We start from the raw sequence: 26,911 nt of genomic DNA, 5'->3' as shown, positions 1-26,911 counted from the left end.
TTTTGTGAGGGAGAGAAAATACTGTGTGATAGTTCTTAATGGCCTCAACGAGCCTTGAATGCAACAGGAGACTATTGGTCTGAGAAAATCCCGAATCCTGGTCTTCCTAACTGTCAGTTGAAAAAGCAGCCCAGATGTAAAGAAAATTCTTCTCTCACACTATATAAACTATGGCTTTGGGAACCTCTATTAAATCGGCAATTCAGATTTAATAATATGCGTTCATGAATTTTTGCAAGTAATTAGAATCTGTCCTGATGTCAATGTATTTTAACTGCTAATGTGCAAATTGGCTAAGAAAATCTCCCCCTTCATTTTTCTTAGAATTATTTATCTTTTTAACATAAATTCCTATTCAACTGGTAAATGAAGTACAATCTAGTCTTGCTGTGATACCAGACCTGCCCACAGTACTCAAGATGTGGGCACATTTTATGTGAAGATGAAATTACATCCTTTGTCTTGGTTTCTGTAGAGTGTAGTTGAGCTAACCAGTTTGTGGAGATGGTGTTATAAAGCTTAAAGTCAAATGGTCTATGGCTAACGCCTCTGAAACAGCATGTGCATGGTTCTACCTGCTTGGTTTATTGATCTTTTCATTTTTAGGAGCTCTTCAGGGTTTGAGAAGGTTTATTTGTTTTGTTTGGGGAGGTTTTTTTGCTATCGTTTTTTTCACTAAGACAGTGTTAATATTTTGGTCCTAATGTCACTCTTGGGTTTGTTCCTATGAAGACGTCAAAAAAAATCACTTTAGCAACATTGTGTGAATCTTTGAAGTATTTCTTCATAAAGCAAGAGAGTCTTGAATGGAATTGCTTTTGTTACAATCAAGCCCCTAAGTTTCATTTATTTGTTGACTGTTACAATGGTATTACCGCTGCTATGTGCTGTGACTTGCCATAAATCCCTGCCTGTGCCTGAGCACTATGCACGCCCCAATGTGGCAATCCATTTCATGCTGGCAGACTTTGCTCAGAGCTAAAAAGCAAGGGCATGTCTTGGGCTTCGTGCAGTGTTAGGCTCATCCTGAGAAGTAAGACCACTGTTGCAGCCCAGAAAGCCAACCGTATCCTGGGCCGCATCAAAAGCAGCGTGACCAGCAGGTCGAGGGAGATGATTCTCGCCCTCTACTCCGCTCTGGTGAGACCCCACCTGCAGTACTGCGTCCAGCTCTGGGACCCCCAACATAAGAAGGACATGGACCGGTTGGAGCAAGTCCAGAGGAGGGCCATGAAGATGATCAGAGGGCTGGAGCACCTCCTCTATGAAGACAGGCTGAGGGAGTTGGGGTTGCTCAGCCTGGAGAAGAGAAGGCTCCAGGGAGACCTTACAGCAACCTTCCAGTACCTAAAGGGGACCTACAGGAAAGCCGGAGAGGGACTTCTTCTTCCAAGGGCCTGTAGCGATAGGACAAGGGGTAATGGCTTTAAACTGAGAGAGGGTAGATTTCGATGAGATGTAAGGAAGAAGTTCTTCGCTGTGAGGATGGCGAGGCCCTGGCACAGGTTGCCCACAGAGGCTGGGGATGCCCCATCCCTGGCAGTGTTCAAGGGCAGGTTGGCTGGGGCTTGGAGCAGCCTGGTCTGGTGGAAGGCGTCCCTGCCCATGGCAGGGGTTTGGAACTCAATGATCTTCAAAGTCCCTTCCAACCCAAACCGTTCTGTGATTCATTAGATCTCTAATTATGTATTCAGGAAACTACTCATTCCTTTTTTGGCTAAGTAATGACCATTCTGCTTCACTTTATCTCACAGCAAAATGTATGATGGCTTCTATTACTTCAGGGATAAAACAGATGGCCTTCAACACAACATCTGGCGGGGGGGGAAATCAGATCGCTGAAGCTTATTTAGTAAAGCAAACACTGCTAACATGAAATGATAGATTACTGGCTTTACTAAGAATATCCCTGGACTGAAGGCAGGTTGTTTTAGTTGCTACCTATTTTGTGTGTTTTGTATCTACAGACAGGATTAGAAATAGTTATGTATAACTAGCATTTCAGTTTATGACATTTCATTGATAAAAAGATTTGAAAAATAGGTGTTATTACTACTTTAGTTCTGGGAGGAACACCCTGCTGATCAGTCCTGAAAACACCTCAGTGGAGTTGGGCTAGTGCTGTCAACATTTAACAACTCTCAATTGATTTTTGTGATTGCAAGTCAAGATGAATAAAGAATTCAGGTTTTTAAAAAAATCACTACGAATCTATGGTAGCTTCCTACAGAGTTCTGAGTGTGGAAATGTATGGGGTCTTATTAATAATCTGAATTATTGATCAGATCACTTTCTGATAACAAAATGCACTTAAAGCTGACAGAACTACATTTTACTATAAATACTATACTGTGACTAGCAAGGCCACCTTATTCCTGTTACCCATTTCTAGAGGAGACTTTTTCTTTCAAACAATATTATCTTAAAATTTTGACATCATAATGTTACTGAGGTGACAAGTTGTCAACTTCAGGTTGTGTGATGGGGAAGAAGATTATTTAAAAGCAGTTATATGTCCTTTTTCTCCTAAAATGATTGTGATGTTATATGTATGCCAGTAACTTGTAGTGCCCTAGCAGTCCTGTGAAGAGTAATTAGACAGTGGTGTATTAAAGCATAATTGTTTAACCAGTTAGATCTTTTTCAGTGTCAAAAGAACTCTTCAAGCTGTGCAAATCATTATCACTGGTGATTATTTCTTGTACTGTCTGTGTGCAGGATTATGGTAAATAGAATGAAACGGGATTTTTTTTTTTATGATATATTTGGAGGATTAGATTTGCATGGTCCCTTTGAGGATTGGGTATGCTGAGATGCAATTTATATGTGAGAAAGAGATAAGGAGAGAGGGAGCACGGTGAGAAGGAGGGAGTGTGATTATCAAGTACAGAGAGATGGCTAATCCAGATTGGTTTAATACACTCAGTTACACTTTTAGAAAGGAATAAACCTACTAAGTACATATCTCGATTAAGTGCACCCCATGTTTGAGACACCACTACAAAACAAAAATTCACTGATTCAAAATCTCTTCCACTTCTCTTCCCCCCCCCTCCAGTAAAATTTTAGACGTCACAAAGTCCACAATATAAAAGTTTCCATTAGGTCAAGGCTACGTTTTCAGTAAGTGTTGCAAGTTTTACAGTGGTTTGGGGAGGTTCACTGAGTCAATTGGGAGGTTCACTACGTTAAGCCTTTTACATTATTTTTCTTTAAGATGGGGGAAAAAACAAGCATTCTGATTCTAGGGAACCCCATTAATCATGACAGGTTAATAGGCTGCAGAAGTACCTCTCCATTATTTTCCTCCTCATTTTGTTGGGGAGAAACTCTTCTGGTCTTAAATGCTTCACAGAACAGAGTAGTAAATCTTCTGGCACCTCCAGCTGCCAGCCCAGTACACTGATTTGTTCCTTTGGTTTTGGACCCCAGTAAAGGAGAGCTGAGGGACTGGCAATTCTTTCCCTACGATCCAGGGCGAATTCTAGTTAGATCTTTTCCCTTTCTGGGGTGAAGCTAACTAGCACTTCTCTTTCACTGGGACTCAGGACCACCACCCAACTATAACACTTTTGAGCAGATAGTATTCTGAAACCTACAGTTGGTCAGATGTTTTTTTTTCTTTTTCTTTATATCTGAAATGATAAGGACATATGTCTGAAAGCTGAAACTTCACTGAGATTGTTAGTCCTCTTCTGGTTACTGTTAATTGGGGATAAGTTTAGCAGGGATTATTGCTACCAATTTTATAAAACAAGGATTGTGCCTAGAGATGTGCTGTCACTGGACAAAGTTAATGGTGCTCTCTACTGAAGTATGAGTGATATATAAAAGAGTCTTTAGTAACTGTTGACTATGTGCAATGCACCCAAATTCCTGTTTTCTTCTGGCTCTACCCCTTCTTGTCATCAGCCTCCTGGATTTTTTTTTTTTCACATGAGTAATATACCCAGAGTATTTGATTTCTTCAGTTATAACATTTTACAAATCTCATAACTAAAAATCTCCTAAGCACAAAGATGCACCATAATTAGTTTTTTCTTATTAGTTTATAGGCATTAAGCATGATACATAATGGAGTTTCAGGAATATATCAGTCTTAAGAGAATTCATTTCCATATCGCTACTTGCTTCCAAGAATTAGTCATTTAGACTTACAGAAAACATCTGGAAATGGTAACAATTTTTTTTGCCATTCTTGCTTCTCTAGCCTTTGGATATCTATAGAAAATATGTTTTGACATTTCTGTAACAACTATCAGATATACATTTTTATTGTTAGACTTACAAACTTAAAGCTCAAATGCTTTTTCAGCTGAACTACTTTGAAACAGGTTTATTGCCTTCCCTTTGTCTTCGGCTGTAGTTTTTGGCATGCTCTTTACAGTCCCTGTGCCTCTGTTACCTAATTCTCTAAATTGCAGTGCTATTCTGAGGAGAAATACCCCAAAGATTTAGATAGTTGTAGTGACTTTATGAATCTACAGTAATAAGCTTGTCTTTTACTGCTCACAGTGATCATTTCAGTGATGATTTTCACTTAAATTTAGACAATTTTGTCTGAATGACATTATTTGAGCTATAAGATTTTTAATTTTTGTAATACTTATATATGCCTACAATTACACATTCAAATATTATTCCAAATTCCAAATTTGTGTATCATCATACACCCTTTGCTTTAATCTTCACTGAAGTGAGACTGGATTTTGATAATAACTGGACAAGTCACTATTCAATTTAATCAGTATATAATTTAAAGCCACGTAATTTTCTAGTGATCTGTTCATGGCATTGTATTTCCTAAGGGTTTCAAAGTGTGTTATAAATAAAACTTTTAAAGTTTCTGTCACAGTAGAGGTCTAAAATCTTAACTTTCAAAAGCGTTTTACTGTCACTTTTAAAATAAATTCTTAGTCTAGATTTGACTAAATGTTAGAAAATGAAACTTGAAAGGGTCTGGCTTGAGGTGTAGATAAAAGATTGTCAGATTTGAGAAGGAAGACCTACTTTCTGCTGCTTTTTTGAAGACTTAGCAGATGAAGAAAAGACATTTAAGTGCAAGTGTTAGAACTAACAAACTGAAAGCTAACGTAAAGGATAATATATATTCAAGCTGATGTGTAGTATGATCTTTTAGTGTTCTTAATGTATACATGTCCCTCCCTCTTTTTTTTTTTTTTTTCTTTTTAAATTTGGAGTTGGACAATGAATTCTTTCTTTCTCTGATAGTCTGTTAGGCTAATATGCCAAGTACATAGGTTAATCATGTTCTGTTCTCCTTGGACTGAAAATGCCACATACAGATATTTTCATCGTGTAATTTTAAGTGGGTTTGCATAGAAAGGAATCTGAAGGTTGGCGTTTCAGTTCAGAAAACAAAGGTCAACTTTTCTGCAGAAAACTTTGTATTATAAATATAATACAATATATGGGATTAATAGGGAAATTTTCATAAGATTTACTTTTCAGAGTCAAAATTAAATTCCTTGTTTCCATTTTTTGCAGGAAAAATATGGGCCTGGTTCTTTCGGACATTTTGTAAGATGCAGCTTTCTATACTTTGCTGGGATTTCCCTAGCAGCTTCTCCTGGTTGGGTAGATACCACCTTGTTAGGTTTTAGATGTTAATTTTTATTGCAAAATGAAATTTCCTAATCCTGCCAGTCATGTTAAGAAAAAAAAAAATTATTAATGTTGGGTATTTGTTTTAATGATGTAAAAGCAAACAATTATTTCTTCTTGCATGACATTTTCCATCATATTCATTTCACAATACTTTTTTGGGTCCTGTAGCATCCTGAGTGGTTCAGCTTGTTCTGGCCTTAGGCACTTTTTCCCCCTGATTTTTTGATGTGAGAGTGCGAAGAATTACTGTTCTCAAAGAATTACTGTAGGAGAAAAACCAGACTTTTGGAAGTCTCCTCTATGCAGTGAAAGACTACACTAGCTTGGTTTTTTATTTCATAATAAAAATATATTTCTTGCTAATTCAGTCAGCAATGAAATAGTAAATACTGCATGATTAGTACTTTTTATTCATGGATTAAAAAGGGACGAGAATTTTAGGCAATGGAGTCAACAAGGGAAAATCATCAATGATAAATATGTTAGGAGAAAAATTATTATATGTATTTACCAGGAAAAATATTTCAGGGTAATTCAGTTATATTCTGTATATGGTTGTACATTTATTTTCCACTTCAGGAGTATGTGTGCAGACATGGCCCATCAGCTTTAGAACTCTCTTTTGCTGTACATCCAGACAAAGCATTCAACTTTTTTTTTTCTTTTAATCTGATGCCTGAACAACTGCCACGTAATTTTTCCATGTATCGTTTTTACCCTCTTCTTCATAAAAATCACAGTCACTGAAATGGTGAAGCCAGAAGCAGCAAAGACAAATTATCTGCTACTTTTCTAATCCCTTGCTTTAATGTCTAATCTGCAGCCTTTTTAAAGGTCTATCCCAAATGAAGAATAACTAATTCTGGAAATACTGATATAGAAGCAACAAGAAGACCAAGGTGTACTTTCCCCACATTTTACCTCTCCCATTGCTCATTTTGGCATCTGAGGAACTTTTAGGTAGTTCAGGATTGACCTTTTAACTTACCAACTATATTTACACTGGCTTTTGCAAATACAACAAATGTAGCTTCACTAGCAACCAGAGTCCAAGTCAAGCACTCCCTTTACGTACACTTAACTAATTTCTTAGCCGGTAGGAAAGTGCTGCAGTGCATCTTGTAGTTTATAATTTTTTTTTTCTTTTTAAACTGGTGAATTACTTTATCTGTATATTACCTGCAAACTCAAGCTCCTACCACTGGCAGTTCAGTTTATTATATAATTGCTGTATTTGGATATTTTCTGGTTTGCACATCTATAGCCTACAGTAATGCAAGTGTCTTGTCTTTCATAGCACTGTGATGGACTACAAACCTTCTCTTTATTAGTCAAATATTCATTAATATCCATGTTTAGCAATCATGCTTTCAGGCGGCACATCTTTTGAATACACAGCTAGAACTGTTACTGCCTGTGCTTCCAGGTTTGCGTATATAGCTCTGCCATAGCACAGTGCTTGTATTACATGGGTAACAAAATGACAGGGACACGCAGGATACATATATAAAATGACATGAACTTGTTGCTTAGATTCATTAGACTTGACTATTCTGCAGTCATAAATCTTGCCGTTGATGCAATATCTATGGGGTCTTCCGTTTTTGGATTTCCAGACTTTCCACAACTGCTGAAATGACATAGTGAGGCTGTGGGGGGGGGAAAATAGGAACAGTAGTTAAAATCTAAATGCTTAAGGTATAGCCTGTAGGAGAGCCAGAGACAGTGTCTGAACCGCTGACTGAATTTCAACCCCAAGATGTTTTGTTCTGTGGTTTGAGGAGCAGCAGATTAGGAACGGTATGGCATCCTCCTCTATGAATAAGCTGCACAAGAGAACGCTTGTAAGGTTTGGAAGAAGGAGTCTGAGGTTACAGTCCTGGCCCTGGGCAGGGTCCACTCCACTAGACAGACTCTGTCATGTCTTCTTTGCTTCATTACCCTTTGCTCCTTTCTGAAGTCCCATTCTTCTCCTATGCAGTTTCTGCTGCTGCTCCTGTCTTGTTTCACACTGCTTTCTCTGCTAGCCTTAGTCTAAGCTGTCTTTCATTTCCCTCATTCTGGCTTTTACATCCTATGACTTCGAATATAACTAATTAGACTTTATTCCCAGTGGTGCCTTGATGTCAGCAAGGAGAACCCTAAGCATGTAAGAAAAACCAATTCTCTGCCTCCTGAGTGCTTGCTTCACTACATGTACCCAGTACTCCAGGTAGGCACAGAGTGCTTAGCTGTGGTCTGGAAATAGCACTCACGCAGACTAGAGACTTGACTGCAATTAAAAATTTAAGAGATCTTTTACTCCAGAAGTGTGTTTCCTCCTTCTCGGATCCTACTGCTTGTGGTCTAATTGCAATGTTTATTGGCTGAAATCGCGGTAATTTCAAGTAAACTTGTCAAGGGGACTACAAGCTAGCACGTTCCTGGCATATGTACGTGTAGCATAGATACTAGATCTCAAATCTGTGCTCCAGAGTTTGGAACAGCGCTGTTTATTCAGTAACCTCATTCTTCTATATAATTACAACCATTTGGGAGACATTTTCTGTAAAACCTGATATAGGCAATCAGAACTTGACAAAATTGTCATTAGAATCCTAAAACTGTATCTTTTCAAGGCTGCCCAGTGTTTTCTCTTATCAGTTGTACTACAATAGTTCATTCTTCAAGAGTGAGGGAAGGAGAAGAATAACTGGGTAGTAATACTAGGTTCAAATAGTCCGAAATAACTCTCTGCCTTTATGGCAAAACATTTGTTCATACGCAACAGCACAGTCCCTGTTCCACATCATTCGGAATTTGCCTGTGTGACGAGAGGTAGGAACAGGTTGAGTGCAAAGCGGCAGGAGGACAAGAAGGCTAGGTGACATATATCCCAAACTGCTCGTACGCCTGCTACATGAGCCAAATGAGAAGTATACACCGTGTGACAGAGGTGAAACTTCAGCCGGGGGTCTCTGGAGTTCCATATGTGCCATGTAATAGAGCTGTAAGCACTTGCGCACAAATAGAAAAGAATGGGTGCCCATACCGCTATATGCTATATATATGCGTATATGCTATATACACAGAGTTAGTATGGGTGCTGAACTGCAATTATCTTTGTAAGTAGAGACCCACCTATGCCCGACATGTATGCTGTGGTTACAAATAGATGTTTAGTAATGCATTAATCAGACATTATATTTACATCTTTTTTTTTAAGGATCATTAGCCCTTTAATGCAGATCAAAGTATTCACTTTTCTGTTGCTCATCGAAATGACTAAAGTGAAGTATCTTTGACCAGTAATGGAAAGACAAGTTTTCATGTACAGTGGATTTTCATGGCAAAACAAACATGTGTTATTAACTACATTTGTGTTTTGCAACTGATACAGTCTGACTTCAATGTGTGCTTGTTACATGAGAGGTATTTTTAACACTTTTTCTTTTTTTTTTTTCCCCTTCTTATAGGCAGTAAAAGAGTGGGTTTAAAAAAATAAAGCAGTTTTGGTTTTAGAACACTACAACAATATATAGAAGTGATAGCTGTGCCACATTTCTAATAGCTGGGTTGAATCATATTCTTTTCCTCTAATGGCATGCGTAATTGCTCTAGGTTTTCAGGCGTCCTTCACCCGCGCTTATTTAGATTAGTGACTGATCCATTTCCATGGAAACCTGCAGCAGGGAAAAAAATCTCTTGGTACAGTGTGGAACTGAAAGGATGTGGGCTTTGAGTCTCAGCCTATAACTTGTGTAAAATAAGACTTCTTGTTTGTGGTCATCTTCATTTGGGATTTTTGTTGTTGCTGTTCTCTAAAAAGTAAGAATTGTTTCCAGCAGCATTTTGTATAAAAAATTTAGAACACTTGTCAAATCCTACATTTCTTGAGAAGCTTCAACTTTTTTTGTGTAGTTAAAATAGTATATTTTGAAATTAAGTGTCGGGGATGTTTTTCTTCATGAGGATGCAGAAGCACAGAAAGCTCAAGTAAGCTGGTTAGAAACTATGGCTGAAAAGTCAAGATCCAAGAAGAGAGTTCATTTTGGAGGTATTGTGTATAGCTTTAATGAAGAATGACTGTTTTATGAAGTGGGGGGGGGGAACAGAAAGGTTTTATATAAAGAGAGTAGTGACTTCAGTCAGTAAAATGCTTGGAAAATATGGGTACTTTTAAAAACTTTGCACAGTACTATATTGCTTTTCTCAGTATCTGGTACATTCTTAATATGCACTGCCTAACATATAATATCTCTTTAATAATCTTATTTTTAGTGCTTTCTTAGGAAAACTTTATTCTCGGCATTCTCGGAAATTTATTCTAATTTCCAGGAGTGTTTAAGATTGCAACAGATCGTAGATTTTCAAATGTGTTCTTTTCAAGTAATTGCTCTTATATGTCTTCACAATGCTGAAAGGACAAGTACCGTCTATACTTTTTAAAAAGTAGAAATATTTTCAGATTTTGCTCCTTTCAAACTGCAGTCATCCTAACTATTTTGAATACCGGTGTAAGTTCTCTAGCTGTAGGCTTTCAAACCAATGGTCAAATTACAATTTTAGATGTGGTAGTTGTTCACTTTTCAAAAATTAATTAGCCAGTGGCCTGACTCAGAAACTTGTGTTACTTAACAGTCATCAGTATGAAGTATCTCTAAGCATATCTATATATTATTTTTTATTTTATATATTATATAATGTATATTATATTATTTGTATTATTATAGTATCTAGATATAGCTGTATCTAGATATTCTGATAAAGCATCACAAGTTCAGTCGATAAAGTTTTGCACTCCAGTTTCCTTAAAAGTGATGTGGGGTTCCTAAGTACTTTTGCTGTTATGATAGCTTTGTATTTTATTCCCACTCAGTAGTGTGGCACGGAAGGAGTTCTTCCCGTTGAGCAGGGAACCGTACACATCTGCATCTCCTTGTTCCACCCATATCTTCCCCTCCACGGTCCTGTGTAAACTCCGGTACAACATTGCTTAGCAACATTCTGCTCTGCTAATCTGAGCTATTTGTTCCCTTTGACTGAAGTAATAATATTAAATTATAAGTTATTCTGAGGCCCTTACAGTAGAAGTTGCAGAGTATTGCTCTGTATGTCTGTTGGGTTTTGGTAATGGTATATTTTATCCACAGTGAAATTCAGACTGTAAAGCCCATATGCACAATCAAAGCAGAGGAAGAAAAAGATACTGAGTGACAACTCTAAACTTTTGGCTTTTGCTTGATTTGTATTTAGTGTTATCTTCTTCTTAGAAATGATCTTCATTTTATAATCTTTTAAATACCTTTCACACTATGCTTACATGATGTTAGGGTGACTAAATTTGGCAAGATTTGGGAAGAGGGTTAAGAACAAGTGCAGTCTCTATATGCAGGACAGAGCGAGAAAGTTATTTTTTGAGACAGTTTTACTAATATCTGAAATATTCCAAGAGAACCGAGTGCTTCAGCTCATTGACTTCAGTGCCCCTTGGTAAAAAAAAGGGAAATCAGTATGTTCTGCACAGGGCAAATGAGTTCTCCATACGGCTGATCTAGCAGAAAGTATTAAAAATGCTCTCCTGGCATCCCCATTGGCCTCTCAGGGTAGTTGGAGGCCTGTTTGATGGCAGGAGAAAGAGAACACGTGTAGTTCGACTTGATAGCTAACTGCGAACCTAACAAAAAGACATTTGAAACCACTGCGTATGTCAGGGAGTGTTACAGTGAAAAAGATTGGGAGGTTCCTTGAACTTCTTGCGTATCTCCCGTGCACGGCAGATGATGGCTTCTTATGTATTCAAAATTTTATCTATTATTGAAGTGGGAGAATTTGACAGATCACTAACCCTGAATATAGCTGGTAAAGATTTAGACTTGAATGAGGCTTCTGTAAGGGAGGAAATTGAGGGGAAACATTTGTATCACCATTGATGATAAAAGTCCATAATAACTCTTGTTGAAACTTGCTGTACATGAAAATTAATGATTTTTGAAATTGAATAGAAGAATGGCTTTTCAGGGCCTGTTTTTCCTAACCCAGCCCAAAATAGTTCTCCATCTGTTCTTTCCACCTTAGGGTGCAGAATGACCTTTTTCAAAGCAGTTGGTTATCTTTGTGTGATTGTAAATATGTCTCAGGTAGGAATAATCTGTTACGCGGACTAGACAACAGCTCCTGCCACACAGGCAAATGTAGAGTTCCTCCGCAAACTTCTAATGGAGTTTCCCTAAATTTAAGGCAAAGTCACTGAAAATTCTTATATCTGCTACTCTGTAGTAATACTGAAATGAATATTTCTATTAGATTGCAATTCAGGTTCTTGTGGCAGATTTAGAAGCACGTGAAAATGATTGATTAAAATGGTTTCTGTTGTGTCATTTCTCATCAGAAAATAAATACCAAAGCTGGCACTCTCATAACTAGAACTGGCCAAAATTAGAAAGCTATTCTGATGGTTTGGTTTTGTTCTTGTTGTTCTGTAACATCTGAGGATACCTGCAATAGGGAAGGTGGCACTTACTCTCACTTCTTGAATGTTTGCAGGAAACTTTCCATGGAGATGCATCTGGCACCTTCCCAATGGTTGACTGTATTGATCCAGTTTCATGTGGCTTTGTGTTGGCTTAAAGCTGCAGAACTTCATCTCTTTAGCAGAAGTAAACAAATTTCACTAGCAGTTTAGAGAGTAGTGGTAACTATAAGAAAAATAGTATTTAATTAATGAATGAGATAGATGTCAAGTTTCAAAGTATTACTTGGATTTCCTTTTTTTTGTTGGTTTTTGGGTTGGGTTTTTTTTTTTTAGTTTTTTTCTTTTAAGTATTATTTTCCTTGGATTTTTAGGTTAGGTGTGGAGCTAAAGCAGGCTTCTTCCTTGTGGGGGGTTGATTTTTGTTTGCCTTTTTTTTTTTTTTCTGTAGGGCCATAAGTAGAAATATAGATAAACTGAACACTGTGTTAGCATACCAACAATGAATCCTGCAAAGTCTCAACTTTGCTCCCACCTGTAAGCATGTTGGCATGTTGTCTCTGTTTGCAGCGTAGTGGTTTGGGACTTTAAATGGTCCTTGCTGCTCACAGATGTGTATTCTTGACTTAAAATGAATGGCATCTAATGAAATAATAGAAGTTAGTGTTTGCGTAAAGTTAAGCATGTGCAGAAGCATTGCAAGTTGGAGACTGCAAATTAGCATCTACTGAGTGTGAAAAATAAATCCCACTATTAAGCAAACTATTAAGCCAAGTTTCACCTGACTCCTGCCCTTTGTTACAGGCCATCATTTTGGATTATGCTGCTGTTTTCAGTGAGAACACTGCAGTCATTCACTATAATATTTGCGGGAAAGATGGAAAATAGGAAATAAGGTGTTACGATTACAAACATTTGTACCACAAATCAATTCTAAAGAACTGGAACATTAGAGCACCTGAGCTTTGCAGTTGAACAAACCATCCTGTAATATTTGCAACAGATGATATTGTCAGCAGGCAACAAATCAAGATTTCTTTGTTCTACCTAAATTGGAAAACCAAGATGCCTTTATTTATCTGTTCAGGAGCAATTTGGGATCAACAATGAGAACGTTTTCTATAAAGTATACACTATGTATTACCAGTCCGCAATAAAGGGTTAAGTAAAGTGCATTGAAGTTTCTTTATTTTGGACCTGGTTTTGTAAAAGCTGCATGTTTCAGCAATGATCAAAACATATGCAAATGGACCAACTCCATGCTTGGTTGCTGGAATCTCTGAGGTCTGTCACCAGCCCAGGTCAACATCCATCTCTTTACAAGCAACAAAGTCTGAAAAGCCTAACTAATCTTGGGGCAAAGAGGGGAAAAAGCCGCTTCCTCTCCCAACTGGTTTCCTCTCATGACATCACCCAGACCTATGTCTGTATCTGTTCCAGACACCGAGTAATTTAATCCTCCGTTTCAACTGAGTCCATGGACACAAAGCTGCCTTGCAGCATCTGCAGTAGGCTGATTAACTATTCTGCTGCAGATGGGTTGTAAATGAGGGGCAGAGGGAATGAAGGCCTGCAGAAGCCCAACGGGAGAGCTTCTTAGGGAAAGATCAAGCGATCCCTACTGTGTTTTGAAAATATTCTGCAAAATGAGGGAAGAGCCATGCAAGGATAAACTCTGTTTGCTGTGCCTGCTCTGCAAACAGATCAGCAACAGTTTGCCTAACGCAGGGAAGACCTAGTTCTGAAATAAAATCTACCTTGGAGATTTGCCTCGATTTTAATGCACATACAACTTTGCTTCTTCATAAGACACAAACACAAGCAGATGAAGTTACGTTTCCAGTCAGATTTAAACTTTAGCAACGGAATTGTATATATAGCTGGTAAAGTTGTTAATACCGATTTCCCCCTATTCAGCTCTGTAAGCCTTATTCAGTGTTAGAGAATAAGAAGCAAATGTTTTGGCAACTGCTTGCTGGTTTTTTTCAGGTGTAAGTGAGCTTTCTGAGAAATTAAAGGGAAAACTAATGACATGGGAGACCAATGTTCTTCTATAACTGCCTCTCCAGTACATCTAACTTGCATATTTCAGTTATTAAGCTTTCTCTTGCAAACAAACTTGCTGATTCACTACATTGATCAGCCATTTCAGCATCCTTTGTGAGTAAGCTAATTCACTGTATTCCAGCTAATCTTTCTCTAAGGATGCAGGAGGGAATCAGCATCAGCCTTCCTTTCTTTTTTGAAAATAGGAGATAGCAGGGAAAAAAAAAGAAAGGCAGGGGGACATCCAAGGAATTGCTATTCCAGTCAAGGAGGTGTCCTTGAGACATTTTTATGCGTATTCTCAAATCTGAAAAACTTCAAAAACCACATAAGATTTGCTGTTTCTCAGCTTTAACTGAAAGAAAAATTGGCTGAGAGCACCACATCGACCGAACACTTGGATTTTAAAAAAATCATCTACAAGCTTAAAAAGAAGAAAAGTGAATTACGAATTACAGGTTTTCATTAATTTACAATTTATGCTGCCTTCATCATATATTTCTTTTTTCTTGATCCTCATAGGTTATCCCTTCTAATGAAGTGACAATGTTATTACTTCAGATTTGCAAAGATATGAAAAAGATAATTGTAGTTTCTTCTGAATTCTTGGGTGGTACATCCTGCAGATTTCAGTTTCATGAGTTTCGATACCCCTTTAACAGAAGCGGGCTGTACTTGCATGTATTGCCTACAAATCTTATGAATTCTTTATTCATAAGAATATTCTTTATTCAAAAATGATACATACCAGTGTTCAGGAGGGAGGAAATCCTGGTCCAGATTTTAAAGACAGCACACAGGAGGAACTAATGCTCTGATCCTGTCAATGCAACAACTTCTGTTCTTAAAAACCAAGGATCCTATGATCAAATAGTTAGAGACAAATTCCATCTATATGTCTTGATCACATTTTTACTTTTTTTTTTTTTTTACAGATGTTTAGAGTCCAAGATCCTACTCTGCTTGATTTGGAGGAGGATCCCTGAACTTAATCTTTTCTTTGGCTCAAATGACTGCTCAAAGAAAGAAATATGAAATATTATGTAAAGCAATTGTATCATAGGCCTGAAAAACTTTCCTACTTATCAAAATTTTAACATACCATGTTTCATGGAAAATCCCAGTTTTGATGAATCTCCATTTTCTAAGGAGGAAAGGGAATAAGTAAAGTAGCTTATTGAGACTTCACAGTACGTGGTATGAAGAAGATATTATTTTGTTTCTTTTAATTTGATTCTTTTCTGGAGCAAAGTTCATAGTGTACCTGTTATCAAGAAAATCACTTGTTACTCGAAAGCAAAATGCATACTGAACTAGTAATGAGTTAAATCAGTAAAAATCTGAAAGTTATGCTTACAACACACAGAAAGGAAGGAATAGGGTGATTCTTCAGTGACAAAATGCTTCTGGCTTCCTAAATGTGACATTTATTTCCTTAATACATTGTTTCACACATACTGTATATTACATTATCGTCTAAATCAAAGCTTTACAAAACTTTAGTTATGCTGTGATTTGGTAGTAACACTGTGGGGTCAATTTGTAGTCTGTGGCCTTTGTGTGAAGACAGTTATGTCTGTCTTTCATTATCTGGTCATGTAAAATAGCAGGTTTTTGAAAAGCGCATAATATAGTATTGGTTATCCCACCGCAGCATGGACCTGTGATGCAACGATGTGCTTAGTTTATTTAATAGATGGGAAAAACAGGTGCTAAACAAGTTTTAGGATAAGAACATCCACTATAAGTTAGTTTTTTTGAGACATGGTTTTGCTAACAAACCTGCTACCTCTTTTTGCTTGTCGCTTCCTCTACAACAGAGATAATTTGGCATCATTTAGTATGGCAAATATTTTGAATGCACATGTACTGGGGATAGAAAAATAAATGCTCTTCTTAGTGATGTTTTCAATCCCATATACTTTTTCTCCTTTTTTTTTTTTTGTAGGGTCAAAATATTTTGTGATACTATTGGATAAATGTTAGGAAAGGCTCATAAGATAGGTGCACTGTCTTGTTGCAAAATAAGTAGATAGATAATGTCTAGCACAAGTGCACTTGAACTGTGAACTTCCATTAACTTTCTGTATTATCTGTGTACCTGGTAGTAACAAAGAATTTTAGACTGCTTTCCTTAGCTTTGAATAACTTCTGGTCTAACCCTCAACATAACTAGTTGTGAAAGCATTTTTTCCACAGAAAGGAGAAGATACACAGTGAAAGCCTTAGCCTTTGACAACTGTTGGGTATTGCTTTCCGTCAGACACATGCAGAGTGCTGTACCTGAACCTCTTTTGGCAACGAACGTCTGTAACTATCTATTGCATTAGTGAAACATGTCTCAGAGATGTCAGTGGGGAAGAGGGAAGAAAGAAAAGCTTCATGTTTTGGGATGGTGCTAAACTGTTGAATATGCTGTGCCCAAAGCTGAAGACCAAAGGGAAGGACTCTGGCTCTGCCTTTTGGATGTTTTTTTAATTTATTTTCTTATGTTTGGGTTGAAACAGCATTTCCTAGTGTGCAGACTTACTTCTTCATGCTGGAAATTGGCTTAGAACAGACTGAAACCATTTCTTAAATTCTGCTAGCATAACAAGTGCGATAACTAGGTTGGAGTAGCAGAATACCCTGACTTTACCTTTAACAGTCAGTGATATTTGGAGGGTATCTGCTGCTCTGTGTTGTCTCTCCAATATCACACATAAATCAGGCTGTTACACTTTTATTTCCTTTGTTCATCCTATGGACATGTCGATCACTCTAAACCCTTCCCAGAGTGCTGGCAAGCAGTCTCACAACATACCCACTGGCAGAGCAACCCCTCGCAGTTTCCTAGGAAACACGGCCGCCAAAATGCCCTGTGAAGAGCAGCAGGAAGAATAAAAGGAATGAAGACAGTTGCTTTGGGATTTCTTCCCCCTAGTTCTTTACTCTTCCAAACAATATCAAATATGTAAGCAATCTACTACAAATAATAGTGTCAGTGTGGTAATCGGGTTGTCTGTTCTAACATGGCTACAATAGTTATGTGCTAATCACTGGAGAAATAGAGCAAGAATGGCATTATCTGTCTTTGTGAATTACAGTCCAGATTTTATTTCTTGCTTTTCATGTCAGTGATTTTTCAGCTTTTGATAATGTCTGCAGGCACTGTTGGAGTCCTGTGGTCAGTTATGAGACTAACACGGTGAAGCTACAGGGAGGTCATATACATATTTCTCGGTTGAGGAGAACCATCACTCCTCCTAAGGTGGAAGAAGAAAAGGAGAAAATGCTTTTCACCTGCATCTTCTCAATGTTCATCTTTCTTCAAACCCTATTCATTATATCCTGGAATGGCAGGGTTTGAGTCTGTTGCTTACTGAAATGTCTGCAACAATAAATTATTCTAATAAAGAAACAGCTAGGGCTTTATTATTTGTATTACCACTATTGCACAGTGCAAACAGCTTATTTCCACTGCAACTCCATTGGCTTCAGTGGAGAGTGGACCAGGAAAAAACTTGCCACATTATTTTGTACCTTGCAGACTCTTCTATGGCTCTCATCATACTAGGACTTGCGTTGCTCCTAGATGGCATATTAATTGATGTGAATAAAACCTCTCAGGTGGTTTTGGGTGTTGGTTGGTTTTTTTGTTTTGTTTTCTTTTTTAGCAGAAAGTGGGGAGCTTTATGGTGATGTTGTGTTCTTATGGAAAATAGTTTCAGTAGCTGTAGATGGAGCCTTCCTTTTCACATAAATGCTTTTTAGTCTGTGAACAGCAATGCAGTACTGTGAGAACTGAGTTGTTAGCTGTGCCCTTTATCCTGATGCTTCATGCCCAGGTATGTCCTGTTGCTGTAACCTAGAGATGGATGAAGGCCTGTAGAGAGAAAGTCTTCTAACCAACTACAGTTATTGGGAAAAAAATACAGTGGAGTAACTCTGGTAAAATATGGGCATCTCAAGAAACCTAGAAACTTCAAATGATATACCAATGTTCCTTTTTTCTGTCAGCATAAAGGAAACTATACCATTTTTGCAAACACTTGTGTTTTGTTCTACCTCCTAGAATAACTTTTGAACTGATCCAATTTGATGCAATGACTTTTAATCTGTGGTGGCAGATGTTCTTCTCAGTAATAAAGCAGTAATATATGCACTGCTAAATAATGTTTTTCTAGACCTTCTTGTCTGTATCTTCTTGCTAGTCTTTCTAATCTGTCTGCAATCAAGTTTAAAAAGAAATCCTCAAAGGATTCTGCAGGTGTGGCCTCCATAAATGATGATAGGGTTACTAGTCTTAGGTACTCCTAACTTGCTCCAAAGCACTCTGATTAAAAGTGCTGGTCTTCAGAAAACCTGGGGACATAAGAATGGGGTAAAAATCCAGTGAAACCTGGAACTAACCCCTTGGTGCTATTATACCTATATTAGTGCTATTATGCTATATATGGCTTGAATTCAGAAAAGCATTTGTTAAACAATTGCCTATAGGTTCTTTGTATTCTTTAGTCAAATTAGAGAATTGAACCTTTTTTTTTTTTTTCCAGTATTCAGTTCATTATGATGGCAGATTCCTGATCCTTCCCCCCACTTTTGGATGTCTGTACTTATGCTGCGTAATAGGACAGACTGGAATCTGAGTCAGAGGTTAGGGAAAGAGGGTAATTAAAGAACTTACACAGCAACCTGGGAAACATACCACTTAGCCTTGAGTTCAGGGATTTGTAAGGCTAATGGTTTCCCAAATAATCCCTGTGAATACGATTGCACACAAAGAAGTGGGGGAAAGTAGAGGGGTGGGAGGGACAGGGAGCAGATACAAGCTGCAGCTGAAGAATGCTGGCTTTGCAATACTAAGTAGCTGAACAAAGCTATCTGTCTTACTGTGCCTTTCCGTTCCTCCCACCCACTTTGTATTCGTTAATAGCACTGAAATATCATGCTATAGAAAACAGTTTCTGCAGAAGAAACAGCTGGCTCCTTAAGGCTCAAGCAGTGGCTTTAAGATTTCCAAAATATTCTTCATCATACTTTGTTCTTTTAATTATTTATAAGTGACTTCTGAAAACAGACCAGTGGTAAACTCTAAGTGGAATCCAGGTTTATGTTTTTCCGTGTTTCTTCTGATTATGTGTCTTGATATTAATCTGATTTTTAGGATAGTGTGAAAAAGAATAGTGCTTGATGGGGAATAGACTGCAATTCATGCAGGTCACTTTATTCCGCATCACAGCAGGGCATTGGATTTTGAAGCTAAACTTGTACACTTAGCGACAAAGGCATGACCCACAAAATTCACCGAACCCCTTACAGCCCATTAAGAGGTACAGTCATACAGTGAGCTACTTCAGAGCCAAATCTCTTGGAGCAGATGTCATGTAGCCTTGGGTACCATTGCTGCTCACTACACTTACAGGTCTTACTCTGTGAAAGGCAACACGTTGTCCTCCAGCCCTGCAGGTAACGTGCCGGCTGGCTGAGCTTTGGTTGTGTCTGGGTAGGTGCTAGGTGAGTCCTGGAGCAAGTTCTGTCCTTTTGGGGTGTTCCAGAAAGGCAAGGGGGTAAGGGCAATAGGAGCTGGAACCTGGGGTAAAGGTAAGGCCTCTTTGACAGAAAATATAGGTTGTAGGTGAGTGACGAAGGGATAAAATAAGCCTATACAAAACTATCAAGTAAGATTCATAATACAATAGGGATTTTCTTCCTCTTTGGCCATCCTGTAGGAAGGAGGCTGGCTAGTCTCCTTTTTTAAATTTTATACAAATGTATATATTTCTATTTTTTCTTCGTACTGCTTTTCTTGTATCTTGCACATTGGTGCACCGCTATGAAGAAATAACTTGCTTACTCTTAGCCAGCCTCAACCTGCACGTATATTTTCAGCCATAATTCCTCTGTATTATGTATGTATTTGTATTTATGTCTCCAACTGGGGGTGTGATCCGGTTATGTGTCAGCTGTACTGGTTAAAGCAAGGAAAGATGCATTTTGTCAACCCTTCTTCCCAAAGTCTGTCTCCCAGTACTTTCTTTGGCAATGTGCTCCTTGGCCATGTTTAAAGCCTGTCATCCTGCACTGATATATTTTTTCTCTCCGCAGACTAGCACTTGGTCATCTGACAGCATTACCTCTCACAGTAATTTTTAACATCCTTAAAAGTTGTGACATAGAGATGGTGTACCTTGAGGGCGACGTCTAGCTTGGAGATCTAATAAAATCTGTTTGGATGGAGTCAGGCTGTCCTTCAATGAAAAATTCCTCAGCCATGCAGATGAGAATTTCATGGTCACAAGCTAAACCAGAAACTTTTCAATTTGATTTTTGATGTCTGTTAGCCTAACTTAATGTGATTGCATTTGAAGACCAAGTTGTATTTAGGCAAGACTTTTTCCTGTCTCAAAAACTACAGTTTCTGCGTAAGTATCTTCCCTTGAACAAAGAAGCCATTTAAAAAGGGCTGCGCTGAAGATACTCATCTGAGGAAAAATGAATACACTAAAATATTATTGTGGTAAAAGCTGAGTAAGATGCAGAAAATTGATACATTTGAACAACAATTATTCTAATACTTAAAGCTACCAAAGAAGGTTCTTTACTCTCTTTTTTGTTAAAGTTTTACTTTATTTGAATGCCTCTTTGGAAGTAAGCTTCTGTGTGTTTTCCTGTCATTCTGAAGAAGAATGTGACAATGAATTATCTACCTCCTCTTCAATCCTTTTGTCCTTCCCTACAAGTGTATTTTTTATATATGCATATATATATATATCACACATATAGTGATAGCCTTTCAATGACAGCCTTTTAGATTATGCTCTTCGCTGTGCAAACTGAAGCAACCAAATGTTGGAATAGATTCTGCATCTTTCCCACATGCTTGATTTCGTGGTGCTCCTGTAGGTACCCACTGAAAGAATAAATGAGAGAGCATCTTTCTAATCCTAGAGGAAGAGAGATGTTTAGCTCTGTTGCCTGTTGTCCCACAGATATGGTTCTAAACTAAGTACTGTAACTGTTATACCCATATTAAACCAGTTGGTGAATTGTAGAAATACTTGTGAACATAATGTTCATAGCCCTAGAGGTTGATTTAATGCTACAACCACTAGATGTGGAACTGCTTCAGTGGGATAGATTTTTTTTTTCTGAAGAAAAGGCATAAATATAAAATTTTAATGTATTTGTGGTTTTAAATGCCTTTTTAGTAGACATATTGTTGTATCTTATTCCTTTGTTCTTCATGTTTCCCAAATATGGGATTTCTTTTTTTTTTTGTATCACCCCGTATCCCCCAGTTTGGATTGTTTGCTTTTGCTATATAATGGTAGTACAAGTTTCATGGTGCTGTTTCCTGTGAGATTTGATTGATGGCAATGAATGTGGGCAGCTACTTTTCCCCCTACCCCATTCTCCATATGCCTAATAAAATTACAGAAATAGCTCTAGTTTTGTGTGTGTGTGTGTGTGTTTAAACAAAAAATACTGTTTTGCATTCTTTTGGCTATTTTTCCAACCTTTCTGAAATTTGTTGCTGGTTTTTCTTCTTTCTTTCTTCTTGTATTTTGCCTGTTTGTCCAAGCTATAAAAGAACCAAAAATTGGACTTGAAAGGTTTTGCCACTGAGAATGTGGGTGGAACTTTAAAACTTGTGAATGATATGATACGTGATCTACAAGAAGTTCTTCTTATTCACTTGATGTGTACGATATGATAAAAGAATGTCTCAACTCCAAAGTCAATTTTTTTTTCAAAATTACTTGAAACCATGTTAATTCACTGTAAGGGAACATAAGGAAATACTTTTTTACTTTGAGGGTGACTGAGCACTGGAATAGGTTGCCCAGAGGGGTTGTGGACTCTCCTCCTTAGGGATATTCAAAAGCTGTCTGGACACTGTCCTGGGCAACTGGCTATGGGCGGCCCTGCTTGAACAAGGGTGTTGGACAAGTTGACCTCCAGAGGTCCCTTCCAACCTCAACCATTCTGTGATTCTATGAAGTACTGTAAGTTTTCTTTTATCGATGTATAGCAGAAAATCCGCTTTAAAATTGCAAATTAAAACAGTACTTGATTAAGAAATACAGGAGTGTTATTAAAAATTCTCTTTTCTTTGTGCAGAAACACGAACAGATAGAACAAAGAAACTGTTTAGACACTACACAGTTGGATCCTATGACAGCTTTGATGCTTCAAGGTAAGAATTTTTCTTTTTGGTCGCAATCTGTTTACAAAACCTTTCTGGGTTTCATTTAATTGTTACTTTTGGTTTAGGCTTTTGAGGGGAAGAGGGAAGCAGATTACTAAACAGAGCTTCTCAAGATATCATTCTACATCTAAATTGTTTTTTATCACAACTTACTTTTTTCGTATGGGATGGGTCTACAAAAATAGTGAGTGATGAAGTAATGAGTATCGCTATTTTGTTTTCATGAGTGGTGAAAGAGATCAGCATTTCACAGAAGCAGTATGTTCCAGCTGCTTCTACAGTCAAGGACCACTTAAGTTGTTGGATACTTCACAAGATCAGGCCTTCTATATCTGTTCACAGAATCATACTTGATGACAAGAAAACCGAAATAACATTTTGTGATTTGTTGTTCTGAACGGTGTCTTAGATCCTAAGCAGAAATTAGGCTGTTAGAAATGAGGAATTTAGAAATTAGAAATGATATTATTTATTTGCAGTTCTGCTGAGTATTCATGATTTTTAAGCAGGTTCTTCTCCCACATGCGTATACATTGGACATACAGCCAATTTCTGGTAGAAAGAATGATTTTTAAAGCACAGAACCTCAGTTAGCTGTTGGTCTCTTCTTGAGAAAATTGTGGTGGCATACTGGAATCATTACACTTTTCTCTTCACTGTTTAATTACAGCTTGGGGTTTTTTTAGTTTTCAAGAAAAACACCTTTTTTGTAGGAGAAGAATTCTGAAATGTGTAAAGTAATGATGGCAGAGTTTCATGTAGCACACTATTTTTTAAAAAAAGGAAAGAAGATGTGGTAACTTGTTTTTATTATGCGATCTTAATCCTTGTTCTAAGGGTCACGCATAGTTTCTATGCCAGTTAAACAAGTTGGTGAGGGAGGACGGAATTCAGGTCAGCTGAAGGAGTTTGGATACCCAAGATATCCTTCTGTGTTCCTGATGGTCGGTGTGCGGAGCTCTGAAAGGCAGGGGGCTGCCGGTTCTCTGCCGCATACAGCCTATAAATATTGGAAAAATATGTAAATCTGCAGTATCTTGAGTTGTGATTTGAAAGAGTGTTGCAATGTTGGATGAAGAGGGAAGGTTTGGTGACGCGGTAGGAGGAAGCGAAGGCTTGTGGGTTGGCTACAATCATCCTGTCTTGGAGGCTCTGATCTTCCTGTTACTGTATACGGTGTGCTACAGGGCATCGACTCTCCCTGCTGGGACTTAGGAATCGAGAAACCGCATTTCAACATCTTGCGTATTCCCCTTCCGTGATCAGCCAAGCTACCAGAGCTTCGCACTGTTGGACAATGATGTGATTGACTGCGTAGTCTAATGATGATAAAGTTGTCAAGAGAAGCTGTTAGCCTCTATTATGAAACACGTAACTGTTCTGCAGAGCAGGCTCACTGGTTCCCGGTTACATTTCCAGTGAGAGGAGTTGGCTTTTTGCAAGATTCTTTGAGTGATCATTATTCTATACAATTCATAGCCTTGTCTATATTTCAGTGTTAATGGATAGGGTTGTTTCTGTAAAGCTAGAAGCTGTGGCTGCAGCATGTGGCCTCAGAGATACCAAATAATCCTACTTGGAAACCAGAAAAAACAGAAAAAACACAGCTACTTTCTAACTTAGAAAATGTCAGTTCCATCAAAACTTTTTTTTTGTTTTTCTTTTTGGAGAGGGGGGAGCTATTGATTCTAAAGCATTTGAATTTTTTGTTGTCCTTTTCACGAGAAAGTTCAGGTCCATTCTTGGGAGAGAACAATGCCATTTGTCTTTCTGAAGTAGGCAGTACTTTAGAGAGGTTATTTTGAAAGCAGGAGGCCAAAAGCCATATTCAGACCAAGGGCTTGAACCGCATCTCAGTGGTGCTCAAGTATGACTTTTAACCATAGAGCTGTTGGGCATGAATGGATTATACTCTCTGCTTTTGGGAAGTCACAGAAAGTGTGTGACATGTTTGGGGGGTTGGGGGCGAGGTTGTTGGTTTATTTTTGGATTGGTTTTGGTTTGGTTTTTTTCCTCTAAAGGTATTGGGCTTGTGCAGTGCAACAGCAAAGCTCTCAAAAAATTTACATTACCTGATTCAGGACTACAGCTGAGCAGGAGAGTTTATCAAATAAAATGATAGTTTTTGTACAGCCTTGTTATTGAGATTCTAGATATGAAGTATGTCTGCAATTGTTGCTGATTCTGGCATCAGTATCTATTAATTGTCTGGGCAGTAAGAGGGAAAGCAACAGAGTTCTCTTGGCAGCTTCTGAGGAAAGCAGAGTTTTGAAGAAAACTCAAGGATAGTTTCCATAGAGAATCTGAAACCCAGTGGACCCATTTTGAAGAGTAATAGTGAAAATCAAGAGGGAAAGGTAGGAGAGGAAATACAGTGGAAAGGTAGATTTGCTTAACACGCTTTTAAGTAGAGAAAAGCATGGTAATTTTAGAATTTTTGTAAAATAACACTAGGGAAACTAAAAAAAATATTTTTGGTGTCCACTAGTTAGCTGCTGAAAAAGAAAAAACATGTTTCTCTGAGGCACATATAATAACTTACTGTAATGATGTATTTACAGAGAACATACACCATGATGAAAGGTGAACTTCCTTTTTCATCTGTTACAAACATGACATGTAGTGAAATGTCGTTCTGATACTTTTTTCCTAAACAAAATAGAGTTCGAGGACTTGCTGCCCTAAAACTGCAATGGCACACACACAAAGTTGTGTTTCAGATACTTGACTGAGGCTGCAAATCAGCTTTTTGCACATCTAAATGGTAATTTTACCGGTGCTTACGTATTGCTGCTAAAGAAAAAGAATTTGCATTTAAGAATCTGACTGGAGATTAGTATGTCTTGTTAGTACGTACAGATTTAATTCCTAGCATGGGCTTCCTCAGGGTGGGGGAATTGTTAAAAGAGGCAAACAAGATGTCAAAATACCAGCAGTTCTCGATATTTCCAAATTTCTACTGCTTTGTTTACTTTCTCTGGTATCATTTCCTACCAAAGTAGGGGAAGAATATAGTAAACCAGATTTAACTGCTTGCAGCTAAGTTTTAATAAACATTTGTCAGAAGGCAATTGTGCCTGTGTACTAAGAAGAGCTTTGAAACCAAAGGACGAACAAAGCCTATCCAGTTCCTTTCTGGAGATGATGTGGGGGAGTGAGGGGAAGTGTTTGCTCCCTTCTCTTTTTCCCTCCCCCTCCCAAAGGGCAAAAATTGCTGAGCAGAAACACTCTGTTCAGAAATCTATATTAATGGGCTTATTCACATGCAGGAAAACACATTGTACATGGCATTTTTCATCTTTAGGAAAATGTGCAGCTTGAGTAATGGAGGTTCATTAAATCCTATTTCAGTTTTGCATAAGAGATCAGTTATCCATACATTAATACTTCAGGAAAATGGGTACTATGCTTACTAATACATAGAAAGGCAGTGAGACTTGCTTGCCAGTACAAATAGTCATTAAATATCATACAAATATAATATTTGAAACTACCAGGTCTAATGTATTATCTGCTTTAAATGCTGATGGGATACATTAATTCTGTTATGCAAAAATGATGTTGTCTCTTGCAGCTGTCACGCGCTGCTACTGCTGACATTCCTTTACATGGATTCCTTTCCTGTTTTATTAAAACCTTTTAAGAACTAATTACTTTCAATCATTTTCCTTTAATCTGATAAAGATGGACAAATGGCGACAGAAGGATAGGCTTTGTTGCAATGGCATACATGTGAGAGAGGGTCAAGTTTCTTATGCTAGCAGGAGCTCTTATTGGACAAACCGGAGTAAATACGTGTCCCTGGACATTCGTCCTGGGCTGCAGCTCTGGAGGCTGGGGTGGCAAGTGGGACGAGCAAAGTTTCCTTCTGCCTCCCCAGATGGAGCAAGCAGGCAGCACCCATGGTGTCAGAGCCCAGGAAGCGCCATGGCCCGAGGCTGTGCTTGCTTGACATGCCTTAGAGCCACCGAGAGGAACAGAAAGCAGGCACAGAAGAATCACAGAATCATAGAATAGAATCATCAAATAGTTTGGGTTGGAAGGAACCTTTAGAGGTCATCTAGTGCAAGCCCTCTGCAACGAGCAGGGACATCTTCAGCTAGATCAGGTCGCTCAGAGCCCCGTCCGACGTGACCTTGGATGTCTCCAGGGATGGGGCATCCACCACCAATCTGGGCAACCTGCTCCAGCGTTTCACCACCCTCATCGTAAAACATTTCTTCCTTCTATCTAGTCTGAATCTATACTCTCTTTTAGTTTAAAACCATTACCCCTTGTCCTAAAGAGCAGATATACCAACGAAAGTTTCAAGGAGATGATGTAAGACTGCTTTGACACGTCTCTGGAGTTTTGCATCTTCCCTGTATTTGTGGTCGGCAGTGGTCAAGACAACCATGGGACATTCTTTCTGAGAGCTGGGGCAGGGGCGGATCCCATGGAGTTTGTTAGGAAAAATGTTTGTTTGGGTCGGTCTTGTCTAGGCTGGATGGGTAATATTGTGACCAGCAAAGCGAAAGCTTCCAAAGTATTATAAATATTCTTCAGAAGTCTAGTTAAAGTTCAGGACTACCTTTAATTCAAAGAAAATTATTTAT

At 38.2% G+C, this 26,911-nt stretch overlaps 1 protein-coding gene across 10 annotated transcripts in view; it reads left to right on the top strand.

Annotated features, from left to right (window-relative positions):
* SHANK2 (SH3 and multiple ankyrin repeat domains 2) overlaps positions 1–26,911 on the top strand; it is a 365,392-nt gene that overhangs the window by 179,325 nt on the left and 159,156 nt on the right. For all 10 annotated transcript variants that reach the window (XM_052810983.1, XM_052810982.1, XM_052810981.1 and 7 more), the window contains one exon: positions 22,229–22,304. In XM_052810983.1, the coding sequence (XP_052666943.1) occupies positions 22,229–22,304 (76 nt within the window). The remainder of the gene's footprint in view (positions 1–22,228; positions 22,305–26,911) is intronic.

This window comes from Harpia harpyja, chromosome 16, assembly GCF_026419915.1.
Source record: "Harpia harpyja isolate bHarHar1 chromosome 16, bHarHar1 primary haplotype, whole genome shotgun sequence".
NCBI classification, from domain to species: domain Eukaryota; kingdom Metazoa; phylum Chordata; class Aves; order Accipitriformes; family Accipitridae; genus Harpia; species Harpia harpyja.
This window is presented reverse-complemented; position numbering and strand designations above follow the sequence as displayed.